The sequence below is a fragment of the Nicotiana sylvestris genome, chromosome 3 (genome assembly GCF_000393655.2).
Source record: "Nicotiana sylvestris chromosome 3, ASM39365v2, whole genome shotgun sequence".
NCBI classification, from domain to species: domain Eukaryota; kingdom Viridiplantae; phylum Streptophyta; class Magnoliopsida; order Solanales; family Solanaceae; genus Nicotiana; species Nicotiana sylvestris.
In genome coordinates this window covers 9,141,493-9,160,052 of record NC_091059.1, presented here as the reverse complement: position 1 = coordinate 9,160,052, position 18,560 = coordinate 9,141,493, and the positions used below count along the sequence as shown (strand labels likewise).

General features: G+C 34.0%; 1 protein-coding gene across 2 annotated transcripts; it reads left to right on the top strand.

Annotated features, from left to right (window-relative positions):
• Positions 1 to 741: 741 nt before the first annotated feature.
• Positions 742 to 16,926, top strand: LOC104224893 (agamous-like MADS-box protein AGL11). 2 transcript variants are annotated; one of them, XM_009776613.2, is made up of 9 exons: positions 742 to 930; positions 1,684 to 1,866; positions 6,614 to 6,695; positions 7,079 to 7,140; positions 7,306 to 7,405; positions 13,844 to 13,885; positions 15,015 to 15,056; positions 16,122 to 16,315; positions 16,659 to 16,925. In XM_009776613.2, the coding sequence occupies exons 2-8, from the start codon at positions 1,685 to 1,687 to the stop codon at positions 16,308 to 16,310; spliced, it is 699 nt and encodes a 232-aa protein (XP_009774915.1). In that variant the 5' UTR covers positions 742 to 930; position 1,684; the 3' UTR covers positions 16,311 to 16,315; positions 16,659 to 16,925. The 2 variants fall into 2 exon arrangements, with proteins under 2 accessions (XP_009774915.1, XP_009774922.1); XM_009776620.2 differs by lacking the exon at positions 742 to 930 and adding an exon at positions 1,370 to 1,598 and having other exon boundaries at positions 16,659 to 16,926.
• The last annotated feature ends 1,634 nt before the right edge of the window (positions 16,927 to 18,560 follow it).

The following is an 18,560-nucleotide window of genomic DNA, read 5'->3' as shown; positions in this document are numbered from 1 at the left end:
AGTATATTCTTTGCTCAATGATTAGATGATGTTACAAATGATTGGGGTCAACTTTATATAATAGGGGAACCCTAAATAAGAAATATTTCTATTTACAATAAGGAATATTCTTGGTACAGCTGTCTATCCGCCTAGTACGGAATCGTACAACTTTATTCCGGGATTTGTGCCAAGACTTTGGGGACGTGGCAAGAATCTAGCTCATTCTAGTACAAATCCATAATGGTACTATTTCGGGGCCGAGCATACTTGGCCCCAGTATTCCTCGAACTCCCATATCTGGATACTGCACTCTGTCTTCGAGCTCAAATACGGTATGCCGGTTTCGAACTCGACCTCACCCCGACTCGGGCCTAGGATGGACCCTGGAGCTTATAAATCGGAGGCATACGATTTTGATGTATACAAATACATTTTACAGTATTAATGCACAAAATTTAAATTCAGTGCATCGTATTTTACAGTGTCAGTATCAGTGCATAGAATTTAGATATATGCTTAAGACAAAGAGCTGCTAAATTTGTACATAGAATTTAAATTCTTTATTTATGTAGAGAAAAAGCAACGTAGGGCAAGTAAGTGAAGCTGAAAAAAGAGCAAAACCCTATACTATTTTTGGTCTGCAAAGCTGGTAATAAGAAACAGACCATAACATCACGTCTAGTTTATAACTAGAAAATTTTGCTTTCAATGTCATTTTCTTTGCCAGCTGCCCTCTCATAATCTCATTTCCTTTCACATTTTGAAGTCATATCTAAGTTAAAATAAGACTATATACAAAGATATTTAGTAATGAATTTCTTTTCTCATTCCTATGGTGTTTAAAAAGAAGGATCAAGACTAGCTTTAGTTTTTGGAATTCGTGTGACTTTCGGAAAGAGCTTTGAAATTCGCCGGAAAATAGCAATATTTTCCATTGAAGATAGTCAGGTCTGTTTATGTTTTTCTTAGCATATGTTCTCATCTTCCCAATGAAAAACTACAAAATTTATATTATAGGAAAATGGAAAATTATACGTATATATAGTTTTACTTTGTTTATCCCATTAATTTCCTTACATTTTATGCAGTGTCTGAAACGTTTTTATCTCTGTTCTTTATGGAAAATTCAAGTATCGTGTAGCACTTTTGTCAATCTTTAGATCTGCTTCTATATTTCCAGAAATTGTTGAATTTTCTTACAAGAAAACTCAAACATTTTTTTTTTTTTTTTGATTTGCATACTTTTAAATTTTCTCCCACTTGTAGGAGTTTTGCCTGACGAAAATCATTCATCTTTATCTTCTTAATAAATTTATATAGCAAATAAGTTTCCTGACAAATTAAAATTCTTCTCTTGTGTGGCCATATTTTTTCAATTGCATATAGTCACGTTCTATGTCGCTTGGATTCTCCGAAAATATCGTCGGGTGTGTGTCGGATCCTTCAAAAGTAGTGTATTTCGGAGGATCTTACACAACATTTTGGAAAGTCCACACTAGGTCATATTTGATATGTTTAGAGAAACCCTACTTTTGTTCTTCTAATTGGAACTTCTACATGAATATTTCTTTGTCATCATTTGGATGGTAGTAATTGTTATTACATCGAAAATGGAGGTATTCTTGCAATGAATACTATTTTGATTTCCTCTTTATCTTCCATATTATAAGTCTCAAAAATGTTGTTATTAATTTTGTATAGGATGGGGAGAGGAAAGATAGAGATAAAGCGGATAGAGAACAACACAAACAGGCAAGTGACATTCTGCAAAAGGAGAAATGGACTGCTGAAGAAAGCTTACGAACTCTCAGTTCTCTGTGATGCTGAGATTGCTCTCATTGTTTTCTCTACTCGTGGCCGCGTCTATGAATACTCTAACACCAAGTAAATTTTCTTTCTCTTATAATGAAGTGCTATTATAATATATATTACTCCCTCCGTTCGAATTTATGTGAACCTGTTTTACTTGGCACGGAGTTTAAGAAAAAATGAAGACTTTTGGAATTTGTGGTTCTAAACAAGTGAAAAAGGGGCCCAGTGTAATTGTGTGGTTATAAAAGCTTCTTATAATTTTACCGTTATAATGAAATCCTATTATATTGAACGTCTGTTATAGAGGCGGGTTCATAACTTAAGCTCTATAAGACCCATTAAATTTTTAAAGTTATGGGTTTATATCTACTATTTCTTATAATTTTACCAGATTTTTACGCTCAAATTTATGCATCACATCAAAAGTACTGGGTTCAAATGAATTCAACTTTTTCGGAGTTAAGGGATAGGGCACAAAAAAGAAAGGAAAACTTGCTTCCTCAGTCCTCATTTACGTGACACAATTCGGAGTAGGAGGTTTTAAACTATCTAATTTTATTTGAATTGGACATAGAATTTTCAATATTTTTCAAATAAAATGTACATATTTAAAAACTATCTAAAAATTACAATAAATTACAATAATTAACAACTGAGATAAAAATTCTAGCTCGCGCCCACTTAGAGCAGATGGAAATTCTTGGACGGTGAAAAGCTAAGGCGTGTGAAAAAATCGAGATAAAAAAAACTTCTTTTAACTCTTCAAATAATAACCTTGTCACATAAAGTGAGAGTGAGTCATAGTAGCTAGCTACCAGAAACCGAGACAACAAAGCATGATAGAATGATATATACACTGATTCCAAGGAATTCTCTGCTCACAAGTTTAAGATGCTTCAACTCTAAATGGATTCATAATACTTTAAAAAAATTATAATAGTAATTACTAAAAGAAAAGAAATTACAAGAAAATCTCTGTACAACAATGAAGTGTTTATGTGTTGTTGATGATGAAATACTCAAAAGAATGGTATAATCTGTAACTTTTGAGCGGTAATTCCTCCAAAATGCTTCAGGTTAAAGGAGCTTGTAAATTTATAATTTTTAGAATTAAACATCCTCATTATTGTTGGTAGAATTAAATTCAAAATAATAGTATTGATACGCAATCTTGCTTTCTGTTGGTAGTAGGTTTTTATGACTAACAATTATTTTCTTTCATTGTTGATTTCCTTACTATCTTTTATTTTTATTCTGCTTTTATATGGTTTTTTGGTACTGTCTCTTCTTGTCTATATTTTCATTAATGTGGTGTTTATGCTTTCCTGAGCCAAAACAACATCTCCATCCTCACAAAGTAGGGGTAAGGTCTGTGTACACACTACCCTCCCCAGACCCCATGGTATGGGATAATACTGAGTATGTTATTGTTGTTGTTAACGTCATCATTATAGAATTATTCCTTTGCATATATAATTACTAACTTGCAACCTTAATAAATAAAAGAAAGGGGTTGGACTTTGTAGAATCAGGTCAATTGATTTTCTTTTTAAAAATATAATCAAACTTGTTTTCCTAAATCACATTAATAAATTGTTTCAGATAGTCTCAAGTACTTGGATTTGATGTACTACTGCATCAAGAAAAAAGAAGGATAGAGTTCCCTAATAGTTTTGTAACCAAAAATTGTTGTTTGAAAGCTGTGTTTGGACTAGGTTATTAAGATTTGCTTACTTTTCGGGGTAAGTTTTGTGAAGAAATTTTACACCATTATGGTATCTGCCTTTTTATTTTTATTTTTATGTTACTAGTTTCAACCATATTTTATAGTTATCTTTTAGATTACGTGGCACTGGAACATTAGAGGCTTGCCAATATTAATCAGGTTATATTAGGAACCCAAACAACAACAACAACAACAACAACAACCCAGTATAATCCCACAAGTGGGGTCTGGGGAGGGTAATATGTACGCAGACCTTACCCCTACCCCGAAGGGTAGAGAGGCTGTTTCCAGGAGACTCTCGGCTCAAAAAAGCAATAGGAGATGATATATTAGTACCATAAAAATGCGTAATAAAAATAACAACAACAATATATAAGAGATATGAAATATGAAATACAGGATACAAAATACGAAATACGAAATAGATGGCTGGTATAGTACAACTAGAAGGGAAAGCCCTGCATCAATAGACGACCAATGACATTCCTAGTCTAACTCCTAACTGGATAGTCTCACTCTATTGTGCTGTAGAAATATTCACACTCTCCCCTAACCTACAACCTTAATGCTCGACCTCCATAATTCCCTATCAAGGGCCATGTCCTCAGTAATCCTAAGTCGCGCCATGTCCTGTCTGATCACCTCTCCCCAATACTTCTTAGGTCTTCCTCTACCTCTCCGCGTGCCCACTACAGCCAGTCGCTCACACCTCCTCACCGGTGCATCAGTGCTCCTCCTCTGAATGTGCCCGAACCATCTGAGTCTTACTTCCCGCATCTTGTCCTCCATGGGGGCCACACCCACCTTCTCTCGAATATCTTCATTCCTAATCTTATCCATCCTTGTATGCCCGCACATCCACCTCAACATCCTCATCTCTGCTACTTTCATCTTCTGGATGTGTTAGTTCTTTACCGGCCAACATTCAGTTCCATATAACATGGCAGGCCTAACCACTGCTCTATATTAGGAACCCAACTATGACAAAATAGCTGAAAAAGAAGCTACGTACCTTGATTGGCTGTTTGCAAGGATAATTCACTTACTTTTTAAGAGTAAACATGCCCTCTTAAAATAAGCAAACTAAAGCATAAAGCTTAATTTATAGAAAAAATTTATGATGATTTAATTCAAGATGGTTTACATTAAAGCTTACATTTTTATAGGCTAATAAATATTAGATGTTTAGGTTATCAATCAGCAGAAATGAACCACTAGATAACAAAATAGTAATAAGCTGTAAAAGATAAGGATAAGCTGTTAATTAAATCATCATATCATATTATCATAGGCTGTAAAGTTAAATAATATGCAAATTCCCCCCCCCACCCCACCCCACCCCACCCCACCCCACCCCTACAGATTCTAACAAGAAAATGTAAGTCATCTATCAATATAAATATAAAAGACAAAGAGCATAGCATAAAGAAGTATATCAAAAACTACAGTTTACCTTTGCAATGCCTTCTGATTTCTTTCCACTTTCATTGTTTGCTAACTTCTGGTTCCAGGGGTTGTTTAGTTTCCATTTGTAGCTTATTTCTGTAAAAGCTTCTTTAGCTTTGGTTTTTCCTTTTTGGTGAAAGATAATTATTTCACTAGCTAAGTTCAGGTTTTTGACCTATATTTGTGATAAAGAGAAAATGATGCATGGCGTATTTCTCTAGGGTTTTTCCTTGCATGTATATGGCAAATTTTGGTACTTGGGCTCCTTTTATATAGTATATGCATTAACCAATAAATAAATAATACTAACTAAAAGCTATCTTGCTTGGACTCTCCGAAATTGTCACCGGATACGTGTTGGATCCTCCAAAAGAAGTTTATTTTCGAAGAATTTGATATGGATGAGATAATATTTTGAAGAGTCCATGCAACAGAGACTAAAACAAAAGTGAATTTGAATTAATGGAGAAGAAAATAAAGAAATGTCTTCTTTCCATCATTGATAAGGACTTGAAATAATGCACCTTTTTGTCAATTCAATTCCCACTATACATGATTCCTTCTTGTTTGAGTTTGTTATTCCTATATATATATATATATATAATACTTGGTCTTCACATCCATATATTTGTCATTTTTCTTTCTGTTTAAGAAGAGAATCATGATAATCCGCATGTTTAATTTACTAAGTTACTATATTAAGTTTTTTCGTTTAATCCAGTTTTACAACTACTTTCCAATTCTTTTAGAGTTTTATGTGCTATTTAATATCACGAATAATTAAGATTTCTAAAAAAACGTATGATATTTTCCTTCCTCTATTCTCTTAATTTTGTGATATTCCGAGATAAGACTTGCACCTTATGGGAAAGGGTTTCGTCGTATAAGGGATCAATCCATCACATTGGGTTGACTGCATATTTTAGATTGAAAAGTAATATAGTTTTTACATTGAAAAGTAATGAAATAAAGGGATAGTAAGAATTATGAAGGTAGAGCAGCATTTTATGATCCTTACCATAACTCCATATGATTTTGAAAGACATAATAATATATTCACTTATTCAATAAATACTCATCAAGTTACGTACAAAAATATATTATGTACGGTTGAAATGTGCGATCATCTCTAAATGCTTAAGTTCTTAGAGAGAATACTTTTATTTACTTAATTATATCTTCAATATACCTTCTCACGTGCGAGTTTGATTCTTTTTTATTTTGGGCGACAATGAAACTTGAACCCAGAACCTCGGCCTGCTTTGATGCCATATTAGACGAACGACATTGGAGAATTTTGACATGCCTCAGTTTCAAACAAGCTATTGGGGCCAGTTCAATGAATTCTCACTATCCACAGCATCCTCTTTAAGCCGTCTCAACTGAATATTAACGATATGTAGAGAAATATAAATAATGTTCAAGCTTATTAGTTTTGCAGTAAAGAGAATACCACTACTAGGTAGATTTTCTAACCTTTTTTTAATAAATAAATAAATAAAATGTCTTGTATTATTGACGGATACGATAAACTCCTGCAAATTTTTTCTTTTGATGTGTGAGTATATCAATTTGTTTTATTTTTGTAGTAGAGATTAACTGCTAGTTATCATATAAAACTGCTAAAAATGTTTGATATATTTACAGCATAAAGGCAACAATAGAACGGTACAAAAAGGCAACTGCAGAAACCTCTAGTGCATACACTACTCAAGAGCTCAATGCACAGGTAACTACAAAAACATGTCATAATATGCCTTTTACACCGTTTAATTACTAAAACATTGTCACAAAAAACGTTTTATGTTATAGCTGCGGGTTTTTTGTAGTCGGTCCTAAGGGTAGAACCTTAATAGTAGTACCAGAGCTTTTTGTAGTGCTAGCAGGAATACAAATCAATAGATCTCATCCCTTAGCGAGTGAAGTGCTTACGCCCCTTTAGAGATAAGAGCGAGCAAAAGAGCTCGTTCTCCCATTTTGAAATCTTTTAACTCCACTTTCTCTCGGTTCCTTTTTTCATAACCAAAGCTTTGTATCACTGAAAATAGTCCGTCGAAACTAATTAATTTTTGAATGTTTTCATTTATTTTTTTCCGTTTAATATGTTTTCAGTTTTACCAACAAGAATCAAAGAAGCTGCGCCAACAGATACAATTGATGCAAAACACAAACAGGTGATCATTTCATGACTCAATAGCTTGGAGCAGATTTTACAACTATATATTTATATCTTCCAAATATATTGTTTTTCTATGAACATCACAAGAAGAAAATAAATATTGTCAAACAGTGTCTTTACTAAAAATAATTTTAATATAAAAACATTTTTTCAAGTCCAGGCATTTGGTAGGTGAAGGAGTGAGCTCGTTGAATGTGAGGGAACTGAAGCAGTTGGAGAACAGACTTGAACGAGGCCTTACAAGAATTAGGTCAAAAAAGGTATAATGGCTTTAATTTGTCAAATTATTTGCTCCAACTTCAGTGTCTCCTTTTTTAAATAAAAAATAATAATATTAGGTCTTTCAACTTTCAAGGTTAATGTATACATTAATTATGGAAACCACTCCTCCCTAATAATTGTAGCGGGTGACCATCAAATAAATTATAGCTAGGCCTTTTTTGTTAACTAGTCATAGGGTACGCGCTTTGCGCGTGTACTCTATATGTTGCGGAAGCCAAATGTATATAGTGTGAATAAGTCACAACTACTATACCAAAAATTATGACAGCCACCAAATAATAAATAAGACAATAAAACAACAATAAAGGAAACACCAGAATTTACGAGGTTCGGCTAATTTTGCCTACTCCTCGGACACAACCAATATTTTATTCCACTCCAAAAATACAAGTGAAATAATACTAAAGAGAGAAGATACAAATGCCTTAAACAGATGAGAAGGCAAATGAGAGGTGTGTCTCAATCCTAAACATTAGGCCTTCTTTTATAGGGGAAAAATCCCCTCCAAACTTAACTCCCAACCAATGTGGGACTTTGGCATTTTGCCAAACTTCAACAAATCTCCACCTTGGCAAAATTCCACATTTTCAATTCTCTCTCAATAACAAATTTTGGTTGTGTCTTCATCTTCAATCTTCAGTGTTCAACAATGTTGATCAAATCCAAACAATGTTGAAACTTGACCGCAGTCACCACCTTTGTCAGCATATCAGCAGGATTCTCTGTAGTATGAATTTTCTTCACCGTGACTCCACCTTCTTCTATGATTTCTCGTACGAAATGATACCGAACATCAATGTGCTTCGTCCTTGCATGATAAACTTGGTTCTTCGCTAATTGAATAGCACTTTGACTATCACAAAAAATTGTGATACCTTTTTGTTCAACACCAAGCTCCTTTAGCAATCCTTGAAGCCAAATTGCCTCTTTCACAGCATCTGTAATAGCCATGTACTCTGCCTCTGTTGTAGACAAAGCAACTGTTGACTGCAAAGTAGACTTCCAACTAACTGGTGCCTTTGCAAAAGTAAACACATAACCAGTAGTTGATCTTCGTTTGTCCATATCACCCGCAAAATCTGAGTCACAATATCCAACTACAGACTGATTGTCTTCCTGCTCAAAAACTAACCCGACATCTACAGTATTATGAATATACCGTAGAATCCACTTCACAGCTTGCCAATGCTCCTTCCCTGGATTGTGCATATATCTGCTAATAACTCCAACAGCTTGTGAAATGTCAGGCCTTGTGCAAACCATTGCATACATCAAGCTACCAACAACATTTGCGTATGGTACCTTTGACATATACTCTCGTTCAGCTTCATCCATTGGCGACATAGTAGTACTTAGCTTAAAATGGGAAGCAAGTGGAGTACTAACTGGCTTAGTCTTGTCATCTATGCCAAAACGTTGAAGTACTCTCTTCAAATATTCCTTTTGAGATAAACAGAGTTTCTTTGAACGTCTATCTCTAATTATCTCCATGCCAAGAATTTTCTTTGCCTCACCCAAATCCTTCATCTCGAACTCCTTCTTCAGTTGAATCTTCAACTTATCAATTTCTTCCAAATTCTTGGAAGCTATCAACATATCATCAACATATAGGAGAAGATATACAAAGGAACCATCTTTAAGCTTGTGCAAATACACACAATGATCGTATTTGCTTCTCTTGTACCCTTGCCACAACATAAACTCGTCAAATCGCTTGTACCATTGTCTAGAAGATTGTTTCAATCCGTACAACGATTTTTCAAGTTTGCACACCATATTTTCTTTTCCAGCAACTTTGAATCCTTCTGGCTGAGTCATGTAGATTTCCTCCTCCAAGTTTCCATGTAAAAACGCAGTTTTTACATCCATCTGAACTAGTTCCAAATCCAATTGTGCTACCAAAGCCAACATAATTCTAATGGAGGAATGTTTTACAACTGGAGAAAACACTTCATTGTAATCAATTCCCTCCTTTTGAGCATATCCTTTGGCCACCAATCTTGCTTTGTAGCGAACATCTAATTGGTTAGGAAATCCTTCTTTCTTTGCAAATACCCATTTGCACCCAATTGCTTTCTTTCCCTTCGGGAGATTGGCCAATCTCCATGTATGATTCTGATGAAGGGACTGTATTTCATCATTCATGGCAATCCTCCACTTATCTTCTTCTGAACTTTGGACAGCGTCTTTGTAAGTAGTAGGAACATCATCAGCTACAATTGAGGTTGCACAAGCAACCGTCTCTATGAGACGAACAGGTTTCGTTATTGTTCTTTTTGGCCTGCTGGTTGCTATTGATTCAAGTTGTTGTTGAGATTCCTGAGTTGGAATCTCCTCTACTGGCTCTCCTTCCAGAGGGTAATTTTCATTTGTTTCCTCCTCTGCTTCTTGTGTAGGAAAAATAAATTTTCCCTCAAACTCCACCTGCTTAGAAGCACCTTCATTTTGTTTGGTATCTTCTGTTACCTTATTTACCATAGCAAATTCATCAAAGGTAACATCTCTGCTGAACATTACTTTCTTTGTCATAGGACACCATAAGCGATATCCTTTGACTCCAGAAGTAATTCCCATAAAAATAGCCTTCTTTGCCCTTGGATCCAATTTTGACTCCGTCACATGATAATATGCAGTTGAGCCAAACACGTGCAAAGAGTTATAATCTACAGCAGGTTTTCCGTACCATTTTTCAAATGGTGTTTTGCCATCAATAGCAGCAGATGGTAGACGATTAATGAGGTGGCATGCATATGTAATTGCCTCAGCCCAAAATTCTTTGCCCAAGCCAGCATTGGACAACATACACCGTACCTTCTCCAGCAAGGTCCGGTTCATACGTTCTGCCACTCCATTCTGTTGTGGTGTATGTCTAACAGTGAAGTGTCGGATGATGCCATCATTTTCACAGACCTTATTGAAATGATCATTTTTGTATTCACCTCCATTGTCTGTGCGAATACACTTGATTCTCCTGCCTGTCTGATTCTCCACCATCATCTTCCATTTGAGAAAAATTCCCAACACTTCATCTTTGCTCTTCATTGTATACACCCATACTCTTCGGGAAAAATCATCAACAAAGGTTACAAAATAGTGCTTCCCACCCAATGAAGGTGTTTTGGAAGGACCCCAAACATCAGAGTGTACATAATCCAAAATGCCTTTAGTATTATGGATCGCTGTACCAAATTTAACCCTTGTCTGTTTCCCTTTAACACAATGCTCACAAAACTCCAAGTTGCAAGCCTTTACTCCTTTTAACAATCCTTGATCTGATAGAGTTTTCAAGGATTTTCCTCCAGCATGTCCCAAGCGCATGTGCCATAGCTTGGTTGCTTCTGCCTCTTTGTCGTCACTGGATGTTACTGTCGCTGTCCCAATAACTGTACTGCCACGATAGCGGTACATATTATTATTCTTCCGATTAGCCTTCATTACCACTAGTGCACCGGAGCATACTCTCATCACTCCATTTTCTGCAATGATTTTGAACCCTTTTGATTCTAGGGCTCCCACAGAGATGAGATTCTTCTTCAAATCCGGTACATATCGAACATCTATCAATGTTCTGATCATTCCATCATGGTTCCTTAATCGTATTGAACCAATGCCATATGAGGTAAGAGGGCTGTTATCCGCTGTGTGGATGACTCCATATTCTCCTTCTTGAAATTCCACGAACCAGTCCCTGTTGGGACACATATGATAGCTACAAGCCGAGTCCATCAACCATATGTCTGATGATGTTGATGACTCTGTTGTAACTAATGAGAAGTCTGAATCATCACAATCAGCTACATTTGAATCCATAATAGCCTTTCCATTGTTATGTTTGGCCTTATTCTTCAACTTCGGACAGTCTTTCTTCCAGTGCCCTTTTTCTCGACAAAAGGCACATTCATCTTTGCTGGGTCTGGATCTTGACTTGGATCTTCCCTTCTTTGTCCTCGTTTGATTTTGAGGACGACCCCTCACAAACAGTGCTTCTCCTTCTCCGCCCTTCTGTTTTTCTCGCTTTCTTTGTTCATAGCTGTACAAAGCTGAACAAACTTCTCTGAGAGAAATTTCGTCATTTCCATGGAGTAGAGTAGTTTCAAGGTGCTCGTACTCATCAGGAAGTGACGCCAACAACATTAAGGCCAAGTCACCATCATCATAAGTTGTATCCATATTTTGCAAATCTGTGACCAACTTATTGAAACTGGTGATATGTTCATTCATCGTGGTACCAGGAACATAGGTGAAGTGAAACAGTCTCTTCTTCATGTACAATTTATTTTGACTGTTTTTCTTCAAAAATTTATCCTCCAGTGCTTTCCATAATTTACTTGCAGAAGTTTCCTTTGTGTATGGATATTTCTGCTCTCTAGCAAGGTAGGATCGAATGGTACCGCAAGCAACACGGTTGATAATTCTCCAATCTTCTTCTCCAATAACATCTGGTTTCTTTTCTTCAATGGCCAGATCTAGCCCTTGTTGAAAAAGGACATCTAGAACCTCGCCTTGCCACATCCCAAAATGTCCGGACCCGTCAAAAATTTCTACCGCAAATTTCGCATTTGACACAATTCTTGTCATAAGCGAAGATGCCAATGATGACGTATTGTTGACACTTGATGTAGATTCTTCTTGTTTATTGTCTCCCATATTTGACACAAATATTATTTAATAGCTGACGACACAAATCAAGATTATTTCCTTTCTGATGTAGAAGATCAGACTAAGCTGCAACTACAGAGCATACTCAGACAGAACCTTGACTCAGTTACCAAGATAAATCTTTTCTGATGTGGAAGATCAGACTATGCTGCAACCACAGAGCATACTTAGACAGTACCTTGGCTCTGATACCAATTGTTGCGGAAGCCAAATGTATATAGTGTGAATAAGTCACAACTACTATACCAAAAATTATGACAGCCACCAAATAATAAATAAGACAATAAAACAACAATAAAGGAAACACCAGAATTTACGAGGTTCGGCTAATTTTGCCTACTCCTCGGACACAACCAATATTTTATTCCACTCCAAAAATACAAGTGAAATAATACTAAAGAGAGAAGATACAAATGCCTTAAACAGATGAGAAGGCAAATGAGAGGTGTGTCTCAATCCTAAACATTAGGCCTTCTTTTATAGGGGAAAAATCCCCTCCAAACTTAACTCCCAACCAATGTGGGACTTTGGCATTTTGCCAAACTTCAACAAATCTCCACCTTGGCAAAATTCCACATTTTCAATTCTCTCTCAATAACAAATTTTGGTTGTGTCTTCATCTTCAATCTTCAGTGTTCAACAATGTTGATCAAATCCAAACAATGTTGAAACTTGACCGCAGTCACCACCTTTGTCAGCATATCAGCAGGATTCTCTGTAGTATGAATTTTCTTCACCGTGACTCCACCTTCTTCTATGATTTCTCGTACGAAATGATACCGAACATCAATGTGCTTCGTCCTTGCATGATAAACTTGGTTCTTCGCTAATTGAATAGCACTTTGACTATCACAAAAAATTGTGATACCTTTTTGTTCAACACCAAGCTCCTTTAGCAATCCTTGAAGCCAAATTGCCTCTTTCACAGCATCTGTAATAGCCATGTACTCTGCCTCTGTTGTAGACAAAGCAACTGTTGACTGCAAAGTAGACTTCCAACTAACTGGTGCCTTTGCAAAAGTAAACACATAACCAGTAGTTGATTTCAAATTATGGTCGGGCTATTCTATTATAAGTTTGGTTGTTTCCTTCCATTAATTATTGCAGATCCTCTTAGAAAATACAGTACGTAAACATTCATACTTTTAGTATTATAATATTATAATATTGTATATGGTAAATGTAAGTGATTTTGATATATACTTAGATTTTTTTTGTGTAATCGTTCAAATAAGGAAAACTTTAATAAGTAAAGTTTTAGTTGACTTCAAAATACTAAATATTAGGGAAATAATTAAATGACTATTTTATCTAGTGTGAACTTTATTTTAAAAGGGTAAAAAAGACGAACGACATTTCGCTAAATGCCTTCGTGCTTTTAATATAGTATAGATTAAATGGAAAGAAAATAAAAAAGCTCAAAAATAAGATGCTTCCACTCTATCTTCTTGAAGACCTTTTTTTCCTAATAACCATGTAGTATAGTGTATGCATCTCAACCAATTAAAGATTAAATAAATAAGAAAAAATTACCTAGAATTTCTTTTTATCTATTTTGATATTTGAATTCTGATCTCCCATACTATTTATTCACTTCAACATGTCACACCCTAGTGCTTCTTGATTTGAAGAAATCTTATGTTTCTTATAAGTGTACCAGAATTTTATGCATTTGCAGTTATATCAAATACTTTTCCCTGATTATGGAGTACAAAATTTAATGATCTTATACATATTACTTGTTTTTTCTTGAGCAGCATGAAATGATACTAGCTGAGACTGAGAATTTGCAGAAGAGGGTAATTTTCTTGAAACTTGTTTGCTTTTTCCTAGTAGACTCTTAGGGTGTGTTTGGTATGAAGGAAAATGTTTTCGATGGAAAATATTTTCCTAGAAAATGTTTTCATGGAAAATATTTTTCTAGAAAATGTTTTCATGGAAAATGAGTAGTTATATTATTTATTTTCCCTTGTTTGGTTGGTGAGTGAAATTATTTTTTGCAAAAAATATTATCTAGTGTTTGGTTAGAGAGTAGAATTTTCTTTTTTAGGAAATTATTTTTTTATGTTACTCTCCTCACCTCTCTTCCCCCAAGTCCCTATGTTTATTGTGCCCCCCCCCCCCTCCTGCCAAATACCCAACATTTTCATGACTTTATTTTCTTCAAGAATTTAGTTATTCCTCTAAAAATCCACACAAACTCAAAGAAACTAATGCGTTGCTTTACCTTTTTACATAACAACAATGTTGAAATTTGTGCTCCATAATTAAAAAATAAATACTCTCTTTTTGGTTGAAAAAGAAAGTATTATTTCTACAACATAAAAATAAAGTGCTCTTTTTGTTGAAATGAAAGAACTTATTTTTTCTACATCATGAAAAGAAACTACTCTTTTTGTTGCAATAAAAGAAAATACTTTTTACTACATTATTTTTGTTGAAATGAAAGAAAATATTTTTTCTACATTATGAAAAGAAAGTACTTTTTTGTTAAAATGAAAAAAAAATTATATCTTGAAAAGAAAATACTCATTTATATGAAATGAAAAAAAATACTCTATCTATAACATGAAAAGAAAGTACTATTAACAATATTTCTATTTAGGGTGGGGGTTGGGATTGGAGTGGGTGGAGTTGGGGTGGGGTGGGGGTGTAGGGGTGGGTTGGTAGGGGTTGGTGAGGATAGGGAATGGGATTGGAAAAAAGTTTTGGAAAATATTTTCCCTTATCTTGATAGGGAAAACATTTTCCTCCAATTGGAAGAAATTTTTTCCAAAATATCTAAGCCAACCAAATATAAAATTGAAAAACATTTTCCGGAAAATGTTTTCCTTCATACCAAACACACCCTTAATGTTTCTGATTATGCTTTATTATTGATAAATATTCACTCATTTGCATCCTTGAACATGTATGTTCTTCATATAGGAAATTCAACTGGAACAGGAGAATGCATTTCTTAGATCAAAGGTATGTACTCCCTTTCTTCGCTTATGGCTATATTATTATTATTATTTCTTTTTTGTTTTGTGCTTCAGGGTAGGCTGCCTATATTATACCCTTAGGATGCGACCCTTCCTCGAACTCTGCATGAACGTGAGGTTTTTTTTGGGGGGTCTTTTAACTGAAGAAATAAGTCTTTCTCGAATTTCACTGGCCAAAGCTGTCCATTAGATCTAAGAATAACATAACCACAAAAAAAAAAAAGAATTAACTCTTGTTTTCCTTCTTGCCATTGTAATTAGTAATGTTGGTGTAAGTCCAGGGGCGTACGCAGGAAATTTTGTAAGCGGCGTCGAAATTTATAGAAGAATTGAAATATAACTTTGTGTATCATATTTTTAAACAAGAAATAACCATAGTTTATTGGTTTTGTTGAGTCTTAAATTGGAAAAGATCCCGAGTTCAATTCTACTTCATCATAATTTTTAACCACGAAGGCTCTGTCAAATATTTGCAAAAGAAAAATGTTCTAATTGAGGTTTGAACCTTTGACCTCTTAAAGGAAAATCAAGCACCTATACAACACACCAAGATACAATTTATATCAAGTGGTGTCATTTTTTCCTACTTATCCATTTCCGTATAGTATTAATACATATATTGAGTAAAATTTTCCGAGTCACCGCTTCGACAAGCGTGAATCCGCCCCTGGGTGTAACTTGCTATTCTAGTTTATTTTACTTGCCATTCTAATTATGTACTAGCACTAACGTATTGGATTCCATCAGAACTCTGAAGTTAGATGTGTTTGGGCGAGAATAGTACTAGGATGAGTAACCTCATGGGAAGTCCTTGTGTTGCATCCCTCTTTTTCCCTTGGGCTGTAGTCCTTCCCCAGATATTGCATGAACGCGAGATGCTTTGTGCACCGGGCTACCCTTTTTATTCCAAAAAATATAGTAGTACTTTTTAAATGCCACTCGAAATATTAAATCATATTGACCTTAGAAAAGAATAAGGCAGAGTCAAATAGAATTAATTCATATATAGACTGAATTTGGTATTCCTTTTTTTTTTTTTTTTTTTTTGCAGATAGCAGAAAATGAGAGGTTGCAGGAACTAAGCATGATGCCAGCAGCAGGGCAAGAGCAAGATTACAATGCATTTCAGCAATATTATGCAAGAAATATGCTTCAACTCAATATGATGGAAGGAATGCAGCCTTCTAATAATTATGATCCATTATTGTCTGCTGACAAGAAGTCTCTCCACCTTCACTGAACTCAGTATGCCTTTCTCTCAAACACTTATGTATAAATTTCCAAATTTAATAATAAGAAAAAGGCAGCTCCGTGCACAAGGCATTCCGCGTTAATGTAGGGGTTCGAAAAAGGGCCGCACCCTAAATATATAAAGCTCAACTAAGCACTGGTTTTACCTGCATGAAAATTAACTAGACAGTCTCCTAACTTTGAATATTGAATAACATATTTAATTGTACCATAAGGAAAATAAGAATTTAGACAAAAATTTGCATGAAAAACAATGCTGAAGTTGAAGAGTTTATTTGAAATATAAAAGTGAAACCACATCTTTTTTACTATAATCATTTGGTTTCTTTTCATGCAGGTTAATCCATTTGGCTGTGGAGAAAGAAATTTGGTCTGTTGGAACATATAAATAATCTTTAATCTCTGTGCTTTTGCTTTAGTACCTTGTTTTTGGTGTTTTTGAATTCTTTGCTATTATTACGTGTAATTGAATGGACGTGTCAGTTTATTTTCCAATAGACTTTGCAACTTCTTAAAATATTTTGGGTTTATTTTTGAGATTAGATGGAATGAACTAGTTAACGGTGTTAAACTAATTTGATTTGGTGTAAGCACGTAAGTTCAAGTATTTTCTGTTAAATTTTGGAGCCGGAGAAAAGAGTTTTACTAAATTTCCCGTTACTTGTGTAATTTAAGAAAAAATGAATTCAATACACTAAGTCCTGAATTTCAAATTAGCAGCTCAAAAATTCAGGACGCTAAGAGCATGTTTGGAAAGTCATCCTGTAATTGGATTTGGGTGTAATTGATTACACAGTTTTGACATGTTTGGCTGACCAAGTAATTACTTGATCAGCATGTAATTGGGTGTAATTGAGGGGGTGTAATTACACTTTACAATTCTCAAGGGAGAGCTGAGAATTGCTAGTAATTACATGGTGTAATTACCAGGTTATTTTTGGATATCTTTTCTTTTTAATTTACTTTTTGGTTTCTATTCTTTTTAATTTTTAATTTTTTTAAAGTTTTTATTTCCTTATTTCTCATTTCCCAATCTTTACTTCACGTGTTTCTATATAATTTCTCATATTTTATTTATTTCTTAATTGTTTTTCTTTATTTTTTATTAGATTTAGGTATGTTATTATTCTAATTTTCCTAACAAGTTATACCTCGTAATCTTAAAAAGAATAAGTCGTCCATAAACTTGACTTATAATGAGTGATGCCATTAAAGTTAAACTTTATTATTGGATGAGGTTCTATGCAAATTTAACTATGTTAAAATGATATATTACTTTTTAGTATTTAAGTAATATTCTCATTTTTCAACCTTTATTTTTTGTGATTACATGTAGTTGCTCATACTTTTTCTTCTTCATTTAGCATAATTGTGCTATTATTCTAGTTTTGAAATTACTCCTCCTGATATTAGAAATAATGAATCATTAATAAACCTAGCTTATAATGAGTAATGTCATTAAAATATGATGAATGAGGTTATAGACTTATGTTTTTCTTTTCTTTTCAATTATATTTACTTAAATTATGTTGAAACTTATTGTATGTTATGTTGTAATATTACATAAGAGTATTACGTTAAAAAAAATTTGGATTTTGGATTTTATGTTATATTTTTGCTTTCATTTTATTTGCTTTAGACCTTTAGTAGTATATATCCACTTATTAATCCAGATCGCATGCCATTCATTTTTCAGTTAAAGTTGGTAGATTATTTTTTCGTAAAATATTTGAGTAATGTTATGATATTATATTTATAAATATTAATTATTTTATCAAGCATGCAGTCCATGATGTTCCTACATTAAAGTAAAATATTATTAATTTAAAATATATCAATTATTTTTACAATATTAGTTACAAATATATGATAAGTAACTAATATATTTTCAAGAAGCAATATTTATTTTAAATCTAAAATTTAATATTATTTATAAATGCATATATTTGTTAAATCTTAACTTTTTTATTTTTGACAATTAATTTTATATTTAAAATTTAATCTACCTGTGTAATCACATTTGTGCAACCAAACAATAAACTTGTAATTACACTGTAATTATATTATGACAAACAAACAGGTCATTGTAATTACAATACATTATAATTACTAGGCTGTGTAATTGCTATCCTAGTAATTACATCAATTTCGATTATCAGGTGGCTTTCCAAACAGACCCTAAGTCCTAAACTCCAAATTCAGGATACTTAATCTTGAAGTATGGGTGAATTAACTAATC